General features: G+C 40.4%; 1 protein-coding gene across 1 annotated transcript in view; it reads right to left on the bottom strand.

Moving 5' to 3' along the window:
* Nucleotides 1–3,448: 3,448 nt before the first annotated feature.
* Nucleotides 3,449–13,417, bottom strand: part of LOC121557224 (mannosyl-oligosaccharide 1,2-alpha-mannosidase IC) — a 144,115-nt gene continuing 134,146 nt past the window's right edge. The window contains 4 exon segments of the mRNA XM_045213769.1: nt 3,449–5,293; nt 6,793–6,908; nt 9,367–9,539; nt 12,702–12,921. Of these exon segments, the coding sequence (XP_045069704.1) occupies nt 5,149–5,293; nt 6,793–6,908; nt 9,367–9,539; nt 12,702–12,921 (654 nt within the window). The 3' untranslated portion in view covers nt 3,449–5,148.

The following is a 13,417-nucleotide window of genomic DNA, read 5'->3' as shown; positions in this document are numbered from 1 at the left end:
AAACAAGAGTTTTCATAGAGATTGGATTAGCAACATAATCCAATCATAAAACCTTTAAACTCATCAAATAAAGTGCAATTATATCCTAAAGGGATGTATTTCATTCTCTTGGCAACACATTCAAATTAATATAATTCTCACTGAATGTAGTTCTGTCTTCCAAGCAACAGCAAGCATCAGTTTTCCCACCCAAATAAAGCAGAGTCAGAGTAGAACAACGCTTGTTTCCAATACATCAACAGATGCTATACTATAAATGTTGTGCTCCATTTTCATCGCACTGTAACAAAAGCAGCCATTAAACTGCTATATCTCCAACTGAGGGAAACACAAGAACGGAAGAATAGAATTGAGCGAGGATAGAGATTCATTGAATCTCAAAGGAAAGAGGTTCATTCGAATTTGAACATGCTTGAGAAAATGCCTCATGTTTTTGCCTCCACTGTTTGACCTTTAGTCTTCCATATTCAGGTCTGCTATGCTCGAAAGAGGACTTTATGAAACATGAAAGTCTATCACAACATACAGTAAGTAATAAAACAGGCTGAAGGTGTTTTTCACCGTTACTTTCCCCCTATGTTTCTTTAATCTTTTTCCATCAAACAAGGACACAGAATTGTCTGGCAGAGTCTGCCTTTGGAAAATTGGCCTTTTGCCGCAAAGAGCTGTCAAAACTAAAACAAACCTGTCCTTTCACAAGACTGGATATGGGCAGTTTCTTCTTTTTTGCTGAAGCATTATCCTGAAAATCTTTCAATTGTTTCTCGTTATCTACTCTTAGAAACCCTGAGAGAAAATAACCACTTAACAAACCATGAAAGACAAGACACAGGGAGAGAGAGGGAGTGGGGGTAAAAGCCATTGAACATGAAGTCAAATCTTAAATTCATCCCTTGAAGAGGGAGGTTGAATAAGGAAACAGCCTTGAATTATTGAGTCTGTCTCGCTGCCTCCCTGGTCATTGGAAGAGACAGAGGGAAGTGAGCATACATATGCTAGTACAACACATCTCCCTCCCCTCTTCTTTCTCTTTCCCCTTGCTTTACAGTACACACTGACGATAACTTACTACATTTGCACACACTGTATATAGATTTTCTATTGTGTTTTTGACTGTACGTTTTGTTTTTTATCGCACTGCTTTGCTTTATCTTGGCCAGGTCGCAGTTGTAAATGAGAACTTGTTCTCAACTGGCTTACTAGGTTAAATAAAGGTTAAAAAAAAAATATATATATATATATATATATATATATATATATATATATATATAAATCCCCTGCCATTCCCCTTTGTTGTCCACACACACACCAGGTCCACGCCAGGCGTTGTCGGGCCTTCCTCTGCAGGCGGCCATATTGATCGCAGTACATGCACGTAGGGCCCCAGCACGGGGAGAGCTGTGGAGGCCGTAAGTGAGCCGTGTGGGGGCGCCGAGACCAAGCTGTGAGAGGAAGATAACAATGGGCGCTCACTAAAGCAGCGGTGACTGGCCCCGCCGTCTCCTCTGCTCTGTTTCACCAGAATTATTACGGGGGAAAAAAGACAGGAGGGATTATCACTATCAGTCCCAGGTGCATTCAAGTGGACAGTAATCCCCCCCATCCGTAGCCCCCAACACAGAACAGGGCTGCTCATGGATCCCCCCCATCCGTAGCCCCCAACACAGAACAGGGCTGCTCATGGATCCACACCATGCTCCCTTGCTCTCACCTTCTTTCTTTCTAAGACCTTAAAGCTAAGGCATCTCTTAGTATGTCAGCATGTCTTTGTCTCTGTTTGACTCAAAAAACATTGTGTAAAGGTAAGAAAGGGGGACAATTTCAGGCATTTCTTAGAAAATATTATTGTCTGTTTGTTTTTGTCTGTTTGACTTAAAACATTACGTAAGCAATGGACATTTGCTCTGCTGACAAAATGTGCCAAATATAATCTATTTTGTATTCATATAATACAATTCTAATAATTTGATTTGGATGAGCCATTCTGGTTACATGTACACTATTTGGAGCAGAATGAAATGAAATTGGCCCTCCTGTGTTCAATTGGTGTGAAGACTAAACCCAGATTATTCATTTTCGGTTCCTAATTGCTGGAACCTTACCTATCCTGGAGACATTACCCCATCAATTAAATATGTAATGAACTTCCCCTGTGCAAACAATGGAACAAATTTCATCACTCAGTGAGCACCTCATCTCCTCTCGTGAAAATCAATGACAGATTCCATTAAAACACAGACTGATATAATAGCAATGAATCTAAGCAGCACAAAACCAGTGTTGGGGAAGCTACTCTGAAAATATAGTTTACTAAAAGCTACCAATTATTTCGCACTGGAAGAAGTTAAGCTACTCTAAAGCTACCCTTAAGAATATACAGTTTACTCAACTAAAGTTACTTTGAAAGAGTAGTTCATTACATCCAAACTACTTTGTGATAAATTCCCATATGTCAATCTGAAATGTCATAGACAACAAATGGCAAGAACCGATCACTTTGGGGTTTATAGTAAACAGAATGTGTAATTTAGCCTATTAAACAAAAAAAAATGATGTTTCAAGTGAAAATTAGGCAGGTCTGATGCCAAAAAAGTACGGGAATTCCTTCCAACTTCACGCATATTTGATTATTGCCAAAAAAAGTAGTGTGTCGTTCCAGTAGTTAGCTACACTGCTACATGGTAAAAAAGTTATTAACTACTGAAAACACTACCTAGATTTGAAATTAGTTCAACTACCACTAAGCTACTGCAAAATGTAGTTAAATTACTAGTTGAACTACATGTAGTTCACTACTCCCCAACACTGCGCAAAATGTACTGTATGCATCTATGATATTGAATAAGTTGTTGAGTCTTTGAGACATAGAGGGCATATGTCTAGGTGTGATGCAAAGAACTACCTTCACAAGAGTTTACTCAATGTACAGACTGTTTGAAGGCTTAGCTGATGTGCCCTTCTTTGTTAACATCCCTCTTTCACACTATACCTACTGGCTTCACTCAACCAAACACCCACTCCCCAGCAGTGTTTTGTGTACCTGAAGTACAATGTGAACAATAGTCAAGAGCCATGTAAACATTTCTAAGCATGATGTCATGGAGAATGATCTTGTCTGATATTGATGTTGACAGCCTTGGTTGCTAAGGTATAGGAAACGTTGTATTGGGAGACCTGGAGCACAAAGCTACAGAAAGCAGAGCTTAGGAGCTTTGCAAATTGCAGCATTGGTGGTACAGATACGTGATGAGGTTTCATATGTGAAGTATGCCGAAGCTCTTAGGTCTTCCATTTCAATAGGTTAAATTGACAGTTGTGTATTCTGGAAATACACTCAGTCAATGTGTTGGAAGGTGAGGTCAAACATAGATTTTACACTCCATACAGTAAAAACCATAAGCAGAAATATTAGGGACAGACAAAAAAAATCCAGACAAAGCGATTGAAGTTGCTTTAAATGTACAAAGTTGCACAGGTCTTTTATCAGTATTTGAAAATATTCAACACTGAAAGATAAGTAATAACAATAATTAATATCAACCAGAACTATAATTAAAATCAAAGTTTTTCCTCTTTTACAGAAACACCTGAGGGAAGCAAATTAAAAATAAATGAAAATAATTATGTAATTAAGTAAAATAAATCACAAAAGAAACTGAAGATAAGCTAATACAGGGGCACTCACATTCATCCAGGTATGTACAGCACATTCTCTCCACAACTGTATTGGACAGCAGTGATGATACGAATAAGGATGAAACAGGAAAGCTCCCTTCACATTCCCCTCTACGGTGTACATTTCAGGAAACCCTTGGTCTCAAGCCTAACTTTCCCCACTCTGGATTTGAGAGAGCTGGAGCTCTCGATGAGGGCTGTTAACTTTGGCAAGCATATTTGAGGCCAGTCATACTAGGCGACTGGGACTAGCTGTGGTGATCTTGCCTCTGGGGTGGTTGTGAGTGCTTGTGTCACAGTAACAGGACGGAGACTTGTGTTTTAGTCACAGGACTGACACTCGTTCTATAGTGTTACAGTAACATGACTAACTCTTGTGTTACGGTGTTGGTCACAGGACTGACACTCGTTCTATAGTATTACAGTCACAGGACTGACACTCGTTCTACAGTGCTACAGTAACATGACTTACACTTGTGTTACAGTGTTACAGTCACAGGACTGACACTTGTGTTACAATAACAGGACTGACACTTGTGTTAAAGTCACAGGACTCACACAATGTGAAGTTACGCTCTGAAAGGCGGTGAGGAGGATTCAACACAGACTTGCCCTGATGAAAATATTTCACCAGTATTGTACTCAAAACAAATTATAAAGACAAACAATTTATAAAAATGGTCTCTCCAACAACCTCTTCAGTTTTCAAATTTTCCCATGCCTGTTATTATTCATTTAACCTGTTTCTGCTAAGAAACTCTGAATAAACAATGCTTTTCAAGGTGGATTTTGAGTATTACATTTCACAATTGTATATACATTTAATATTCAACACCATTCCACCCTCCATATTAGTCTGTCATCTTACTATTGGTCAAATCTCACCACAAACATAATATGTTAAGGGAATTATGAGGGGGTGAAAAAATAAAAAATAAAAAACTTTGGTCAAAGAGACAAAGAAAAAAGCCAGAAAAAAAAGCAATGACAAGATCAAGTGAAATTATTAATCGACTGCGGTGAAAAATGGAATCAAAGCAAAAGCTCAGTGGTTTTCTCTCTCTCTCTCTCACAATATGGCCCATAATACAGCACTCCTCCCATTACATTTGGGTCTGCAAGATACTCTTGGTTTCCTCACAGAGGAAAGAAGGAAAGAAAAAAGGTGCTCTTTTCATGAAAATCACGTTCGTCTTGATTGTCCACAGAAAGTAATGCCGGCAGGAAGTAGTCCCGGCCCGGCTCAAGGATATACAATCACAGCGTATATGACAAGATCCTTTACTGGAAAGGAATTGAGAGTCTGTGACAGGGCCCAAGGGACCTTGGCCCTGCATTTTGTTGTTGTGTTGTTACCTGTGTGTAATGTTGTCATGTGTGTGTCTGTGTGTGTTTGTATGCATGTGATGTATGAATGTGTGTTACTCTGTGTCTGTATCCAGGTGAGCTGTACAGTAGTTGTACAGTAGATTGCTACTCCGAGGTTGTCTTGTCGTGTATCCCTCCCTCCCCCTGTAGGCAGCTCTTGCGGACGACGGGCAGGGGGTGAGCTTCCGTGTTGAACACCCAGTCCTCCAGAGGCAGCAGGTCATCGTCAGAGAAGAGCAGGTACAGATACCTGAGAGGGACACACAGCGTCAGTGTCTGGGGAAACGAATGGCTAGAATAAAGGATCCACTGGCTAGTTTTCTCCTAGACTATGGGTATCTAAACAAAGAAATAATGGCTATAATGCTATTGTATGAATCAATAAAAACATTTTTTTAATCATGTTTGGGCAATAATTACTGATGTAACAACCTGACATTCTTTGCTTTTGTAAAACAAGTTTATTTTGTAATTTCTCACGACTATTGAATGAATATGAATGAACATTTTGATGAATTCAATAAATTATGAACAACAGCAAGGTGAAGCGTGGGCTTTATTTAAAGCCTGTCTGGAGCCTTTCTGAGAAAATGGAAATTATAGTTAATCTTATTTCTACTGAAAAGATTCAGTATAAAACACAGCTTTCTCCATTTTCGTTCCAAAGTTCTTAAGGTTTCTTTATCTAAGGGGGCCCAGACGACACTCACATGTTCCTCTCAGCTCTATTAGGTCTGACACAACATCACTATGTGGATTGTCCACATCACTTAACCAGCCCAGAGCAAACTCTGAGTCTGAGAGGGGGCTAGAGTCTTTCAGCTGAATCTGAATGGGAATTTCTAAATGTTCTATTCCTTTCATGATAAAAAAACAACCTTAGAAAGGGTTTGTCTGTAAATGTTGAAATGCAGATACTGTGCTTGAGTGCAATCAACATATTGTGTGAATATCTTAAGACTAATGTGAGTGTTCTCACGATGGACAGAAAAGTAAATATGGTGGAAAGTGTATACCACACAGGGGGGTTCTACTAAGCTAACGTATGGAATTGTTTTAATTCAAAAGGAAGTTTGTCTTTCCTATACCTGAGAGATATAAGAAAGATCAGGATTATTTTTAATTTTTTTATTGTGAGGCTTGTGGGCATCCAAGAGCAAAACAACCGACATGTTCATGAGAGTCTCATCTTTCCATAGAGGGGTCAAACTACTACAGTGGTTTTCATGAGAAGACAGATTTTTCAGGATGTCTCATGGTCTGACAAACCCCGCTCTAGCTCTGCCACCTTTCACCGCAGATCTGGAAGGGCGACATCGGTGGATACAGTGGATTGAGATGCAGCCCATGCAAAAACAGATATCTCTTGCTTAAACTGATGGATTTTAATGGGGATTTTTGTATTATGCAAATGTGATCGACTCTAGGGGTTTTTAAACTGCATATGCTATTTACTTCTTACTACTTCTAATAAACTGTATATGCCATTTACTCTTAGTGGAATAAGCTCTGTAGCCGTTTACAAATGGTCCTCTGTAGCTCAATTGGTAGAGCATGGTGCTTGTAACGCCAGGGTAGTGGGTTCGATCCCCGGGACCACCCATACGTAAAAATGTATGACTGTAAGTCGCTTTGGATAAAAGCGTCTGCTAAATGACATATTATTATTATTATTACAAATCTAAAAAGCAAAGTGTTTGCTGGTATATTCTCAGTAGGGGGGATGTTGACTGGCCGTGTTAGACTTACTTGAGTGTCTCGGAGAGGAAAAAGCTTTGTTGCATGTTATCGTGGCTGACTGTCTGGGCGTACACGTCTCGGATCCCAGAGAAACCAGCTTCGACTCTGCAGTGTTGCTCCAGAGCCTGGGGAGAAGAATAGAAAGAAGAGTGTAGAAGGGATGTTAATGTCAAACCTGACATGTATTATACCAGCAGTTAGCCAATGGGCACAGACAGTATCCTCCTACCTATCACTGTAATGATTGAAATTCATATCAAATCAAACTTCAGCAGTAGGACTGCAGCTCTCAAGTACTGGAGTTGTGCAACCCTAATAAGGGAACATAGGTTGTTTATGGAGAGCCAGAGACAGATACGTCAACCTAGTCCCATGTCCTCAAACACCCTCTTTTACTTCACAGCACAATCACCTCATACGACACCAAACATAAAGCCTCCTTATATTAAGGTCTTGTCTGGGGCACCTTATACAATATTCAACGACATCCAGTAGCACGAGTGAGAACAAGAGGTTGGGGTTGAGGTGGTGAATGGGGGCAGAGCTAATAATAATGTGCCTATAGAGAGAGGACACATTACCCTTTGCAACAGGGGTTGGGATGATAGATTTAGCATTCATTTTGTGCCCAGAGAGAGAAGTGGTGTGATCAGGCTGACAGGGTTGACACATGCATTCATTACGGGGCACAAAAGGTTGACAAAACCCACACTTTGCTTATTTTCATGCAGATCCAACAGTAAGAACAGGGGTCTGTGTTAATTATGGTCTGTCTTTGTCAAGGGGGTAATAATGTGCTAATCAATCTGGCTAGTTCTGCCCTCACACTGCCTTGTCAGACGTAGCATCGCAGGGCCTCCAATGTTGAGCTGACTGAAGGTCTAGACCATGTTCAATTATATGTACTGTACATTAGTTCCGAGAGAGAGAGAATACATATGGACAGAGACCAGCACAGATGTCAGATCTTAATTTGACCCCTTTCATCGCAGGAGGAAAATCTGATTTTCTAGATCTATTGTTTTATTATATGTTGAAGGCAAGCAAGAGGTATAATACATTATTGGTTTTCTCAGTGCCTATGTGGTGCTATGGTTACAGCCACTAACCCCAGCACACATATGCCAGAGTCGGCATGGCTTCGAATCCGGCCCACTGCCCTTTGACTCATGAATGAATGTCTTTTTTTGACGCATTAATTCCGCGGAGTTACAGCACAGGTGTCAAACTCATTCCACGGAGGGCCGAGTGTCTGTAGGTTTTCGCTCCTCACTTGTACTTGATTGATGAATTAAGGTCACTAATTAGTAAAGACCTCTCCACACCTGGTTGTCTAGGGCTTAATTGAAAGGAAAAAACTAAAACCTGCAGACACTAGGCCCTCCATGGAATGAGTTGGACACCCCTGGGTTACAGGGTTAAAATCGAAACAACTCGAAGGTTAACAGTTTGGGGTAGGCAACCCTATTCCCGGAGAGCCGCAGTGTATGCTGGTTTTTGATTTAACCGACCTGGAAGACCAGGTGTGTTGAATTTAGTCAATTAACTCAGTTGGTCAGTTCAGTGATTGACTAAATTCAACACACCCGGTTGGTATTGTAATCGGAACAACTTAGTCCTTTTTGAACAGAAGGACGATTTATATATTTGACAAACATTCCGAACAATAGAAACAAAGTATTTAATAATTTACCATGGCAAATCTACTATGGCAATTTACCCGACACTGTATGAAACTGTATGATGTAGCCTTTTGTTATTATTTTATTTGTTTCCTATTTATGTTATCCAAAAGTGTCTGGTATGGTCATTTCTTATCAAGATCAGGGGTAAAATATCCCTGGAATGTCAATATTTGAAATGTGCAAATAAATCAAGTCAATCGGGGGATTGAGTTATTTGTGCCAGAAAGGCGTGGTAGGCCTACATGGTAGACCCTAACCGCTAGACCACCTCAGGCCACGACTGAACTCAATTTTGACCTTAGGATACACTTGACACTTGTATGTCGTAGCCTAGTGTAGACCATTATTAAGCTATATAAAACGATAAAATGACAGTTGATGTGTATGGCTGCATTTCAGATACATTTTTGTACATTTGAATGTTAAAGTAATAGGACCTAGGCCTAGCATTTGAGCAAGCGAGAGAGAAAATTATTTTGATAGCAAGCCCTGATCCAAATGACTCGACTGCCCCCACATGGAGGAAAGATAACTGCTATTTTTCAGGGACTCATTTGAATTTCGTGATGCAGCAGGAAAATGCTCTGCCACAAGAGTGATCAAGTTAAGATCCGACATCTGTATGAGGGATATGATTGTCTCTATTGAGGTTTTCAATCATATTTCAAAAACACATTATAGAATCACTGTTTTATTGTTCTTTTACACATCCTTGTTAAATGCACTTTAAGGATAAGCACCAGATCTCCACTCAGTTTAAACTCATTGCTAATCAAAATGTAACAAATAAAACCAGAAGGTACTTTGGAGATAAAGTACCAGAGTTACAAGTCATTCCTTTAGTGACATTATGGTTGTATCATGAAGACTGTGCACTATTGACGTCTGTGTGACTCACCTCCACTGCCTCCCAGCCCCACTCCCGGTACTTGGGGTCATGGGTCAGCCTCCACATGTACATGTAGCTCTCGATGACCTCCGGCCGCAGGATGTAGTATCTGTCACTCAGTCTGGTTGCCGTGGCTTCCGCCCCACTGTCGAATCGGAACGCCTCAGGCCCTAATTTCGTAGCTAAAGGGGGATTAGAGAGACACAGAGTGAACAGATTAAACGATGTACTTAAAAAAAACATGAGGGATGAGGAATTTTATTTGAGTCGATTTATATTTAAGTTAATAGTTTGTTCAATCAGTCTTCTGAGGTACTGAAACAAATCAAAGCGAACAACATAATTGTGGGTGAATTAGCACTATAAATAATATAGCCCTGGCACACAGTCGCGATTCCAACATCATGCTCTAAAAAGACATGGAAAATGAGCTCTACAATAAAGATCTGTTCCCCAGTTGGTCTTGTAATCCAGATGGTCTACACATTCTCTCTCTGTTAGCCGGCTGCCACTCTGCAAGGCCGTAGCGACAGCATGCGAACAGGATTCCCATCTACAGTAGCACAATGGTTGCTATTCGGGGGAGCACTTTCTTTTACATTAGGAGTTCAGGGTAAGACCATTGGCATGGCAACATTTCAAATTTTGAATCGCAATCAGGATGCGTGTGTATTACTACGTATGTTACATGACGCATGTTTCACATATTGTGTTTCTTCCCCAAACCGTAGTGGGATATTTGCCAGGTCGTTTGCAGAACCCTCACAAAATAAAATAAAAAGTGTATTTTCACATGTGAAATCACACACATGTTGAGCTTAAATTTCACAAGTGAAACTATATTTTCACATGTATTAAATGTAGAGTTCACATGTTAACACCTCACATGTGAATTGCAGTTTGTGAAAATCGGATATGCAGTTTCACATTTGAAAAACATTCCACTTTCACATGTAGAATTGCAAGTTCACATATGGGCTTGAAATAATGTTATTCTCCTCACATGCAAAAAGATGGTGTTACATGTTACAGTAGCAAAGATTCCAATGGTGGAATTAGGGTGACCACATCTAAAAAGCCCAAATATGGGACAAGGGAACGATTTTGTGGGACATTTGCGGAACAGTGGACAGAATAAAAACATTTCTTACAGGTTAATAGATCACCTTCAAATGGCGACATAGTTCTGCTGTATGAAGGTAACTGCCTGTTAAAGGGGCAATCCTTAGTTGCTACATCCATTTTTGGACTTTCTCACTGCAGTCACAACATCCATCTGGCAGGAGAGGAATGAGAGCAGCAATGGCAGCGGTGGCATTTCACTCCTTGACATCATCTCCTTTCTATTTCAGTACACACGACTGACTCCAACTTTCTCAACTCTTTTTAGGACAGAGAGCCCATCTGTCTTTTGAACTATTGACTGTTTTATGTTTCTATATATCAACTCCATCCAACCTTCATCTCCTCCCCAACAGCGAGGCACATCAGCCAATGACGGAAAACTTTCAGACATTTTCTCTAATGTCTGAATCGATAGTCCCAATGCTGCCTGGCATGCCTTTTCTTGGCTAGAAGACGGGGGCCAGCCGGCCCTGTTGTGTTGATGGAACAGATCCAGACAGAGAGGAGCGGCAGAAGGAGAGACCCTTGTAACCTCCTTTCTCATCCAATAGAAGCTAAGAGGCTCGGAACTGAAATATTGAGCAGCCCTCTAATGAGAAGGGGAACAAACTAAGAAAAAAGCAGAAGATGGCAATAAAAAGGAGGAGGCACCTTTTGGTTGGGCAGATCAAAAGTCTTCTAAGTATATCAAGAAACCTGTTATGCGATGAGTCACATTAGCTGTATTTTCAGGATGAAACCAGTCTGCTCACCCTGTGGTGGAAACACGAAAAAATTATTCTGAATAATATTTTCCGTTAAGTGTCAGGGCCGAGGACGAGAAATCAAGTTCAAGCGAGTTTTTTCCCAAAAGTGACCACTACTCATCTCTTTTTCGCTCAGACTTTTAGATTCCCTCAAGTTCATTCTACGTCCAGACAGTGCACAGTAAATAAAGGATAGTTGAATTCACAGTTTTAAAAAATGTGGGTTAAATTGACTCTACTGGGAGTTATCTTAACCCTCGAGAGTAATACGCTTCCTGGAGTTAGTGTTGATAACTGGAGTTGATTGGGACGGATTACTTTCAACTCCATTAAGAGTAACCATAATGTGACACAATAAAAATGTAAATAAGGCTTTATACCTTTATAACTCAAAGGAAGTAAACTGAAACTCTGCTGGAGTTGATTGTTAATTAAAAACAACACTGAGTTAAATTTCAGCAACTCTCTGCGAGTTGGATATTTACTCCATTTAGTGTAGTTTTAACTCCAAAAATATGAATTGTTTTAACACAAAATGGGGTTGGGACCATATAAACCCCAAAATAGTGTAAAATGAACTCTTGCGATTTTACTGTTTGTGTAGAATCTCATCAAGACTTGAGGATATTGGTCTTGTTTGATCTTCGTCCTCTCCAGGTTGAGTTGTACTACAAATCATTTGCCTGTGGTCTCTCTGAGACTCTCATTCTCAGTTTATTCTACAAACGACAGACATCTTTGTCTTTCCCTCCATTTTGAATCACCATTGACTGCTTTCAAATGATTACTGCTTTCAAAAGAGGTCTGGTAGGACAGCATGAGTGCACATTGAAGTGTCGAAAGATGATAAAGAATCATTTTGAATAACCTTTATTCCTCACACCAGAGACATGAGGTTCTGCAGCTCCCTATTGAGCTGTACATCCGCCTTTTGAGGTGTAGCTGCCAGCTAGGAGTTATTCTATGGTTTATTCAGGGGGAAATTAAATGTAAATTGGCTGCAGATTTTTTTATTTCCAATATGACTCAATCTCTCCCTGACGAAGGCCATGCAGCCGAAACGTGTCAGAGTTTTAAATCTTTGTTTCCTTTGAACATGCCATACAAATAAAGGCATTTTAATTAATTATATGAGGAGCGGCTTGGTCCTGACCAATTGACCCCTTTTACCAAAGACCTTCTTTCTACAAAAACCTACTATTGTGTAACTTAGCAGCGCTTCCCTCCTTCAATCTCTATTTATTTAATAATTTTCCAGGTCACCACATTCCTTCACTTAAGAAGATAGTCTAACAGCATTGTAATTTTACTGACTTGATAATGTCCTGCACGATAACAGAAAAAGCTATAATTGCTCTGAATACCCAGAGCAACATCCAGACATTGGATATCCAATTTCCTTAAATACTAATCTCATACCTGTCCTTGGTCATACAGATGTCCTATACTCAATGCATTCCCAGTCCTACTCACCAGATCTACTATAGCTCTCGTGGCAGGTGTGTGTGATCTCTGCAGCCAGGTCTAGGTAGTGCTGTCTCTTCTCTGGAGCTCCGTCGTCCGCTCCAATCACCACCATGCCCCCGGAGAAGCAGGCCAGGTGGCCCATCTTGTGGTCCAGGATGCCCCCCCTCCACTCCGCCATGTAGGTCAGCCCACCAGGGGACTTCTGCACCAGGTTAGCCTCGATAGCCTGGGGGGTGAGACCATTGACATTTATAAATGGGTGAGACACAGATAAGTCTCCATTAATTGACTGCACACTACAGCATTTTTTCAACTCGGTGTTTCTATGAATCCTGCTGGAACTGTGATGGGGAAACATGGTTAGCTTTTATACAAGCCTGTGGGGAGTGACACAGACACAGACACATACACAGACAAACCTCCATTCACATACAGTAGAGTACAGCTTTTCTACCTTAGAAATAGAATCTAGGCTTTTTATTCTAGTCATTCTACATGTAGGATTTCAACTCTGTGGGTTCTGAACGCTTCTGTTACTCTGAAGCTGAGATGGGGAAACACTGAGAATAAAAAAAAGACCGCAATTGTTTTTCAATTTAAATCATATCTAAGAAGAAATACTTGAGAAGCAATTGGAAGTTCTGGAATACATTTCTATCTACAGCGCAGGTGCCATGGCAGTGCTGGGATGGCAGCTGCTTCAATTTGTGTGTGCCCAAGTT

The sequence above is a fragment of the Coregonus clupeaformis genome, unplaced genomic scaffold, assembly GCF_020615455.1.
Source record: "Coregonus clupeaformis isolate EN_2021a unplaced genomic scaffold, ASM2061545v1 scaf0151, whole genome shotgun sequence".
In the NCBI taxonomy this organism is placed as follows: domain Eukaryota; kingdom Metazoa; phylum Chordata; class Actinopteri; order Salmoniformes; family Salmonidae; genus Coregonus; species Coregonus clupeaformis.
The sequence above is the reverse complement of the archived record's forward strand: the minus strand, read 5'-3'. Positions and strand labels throughout refer to the sequence as shown.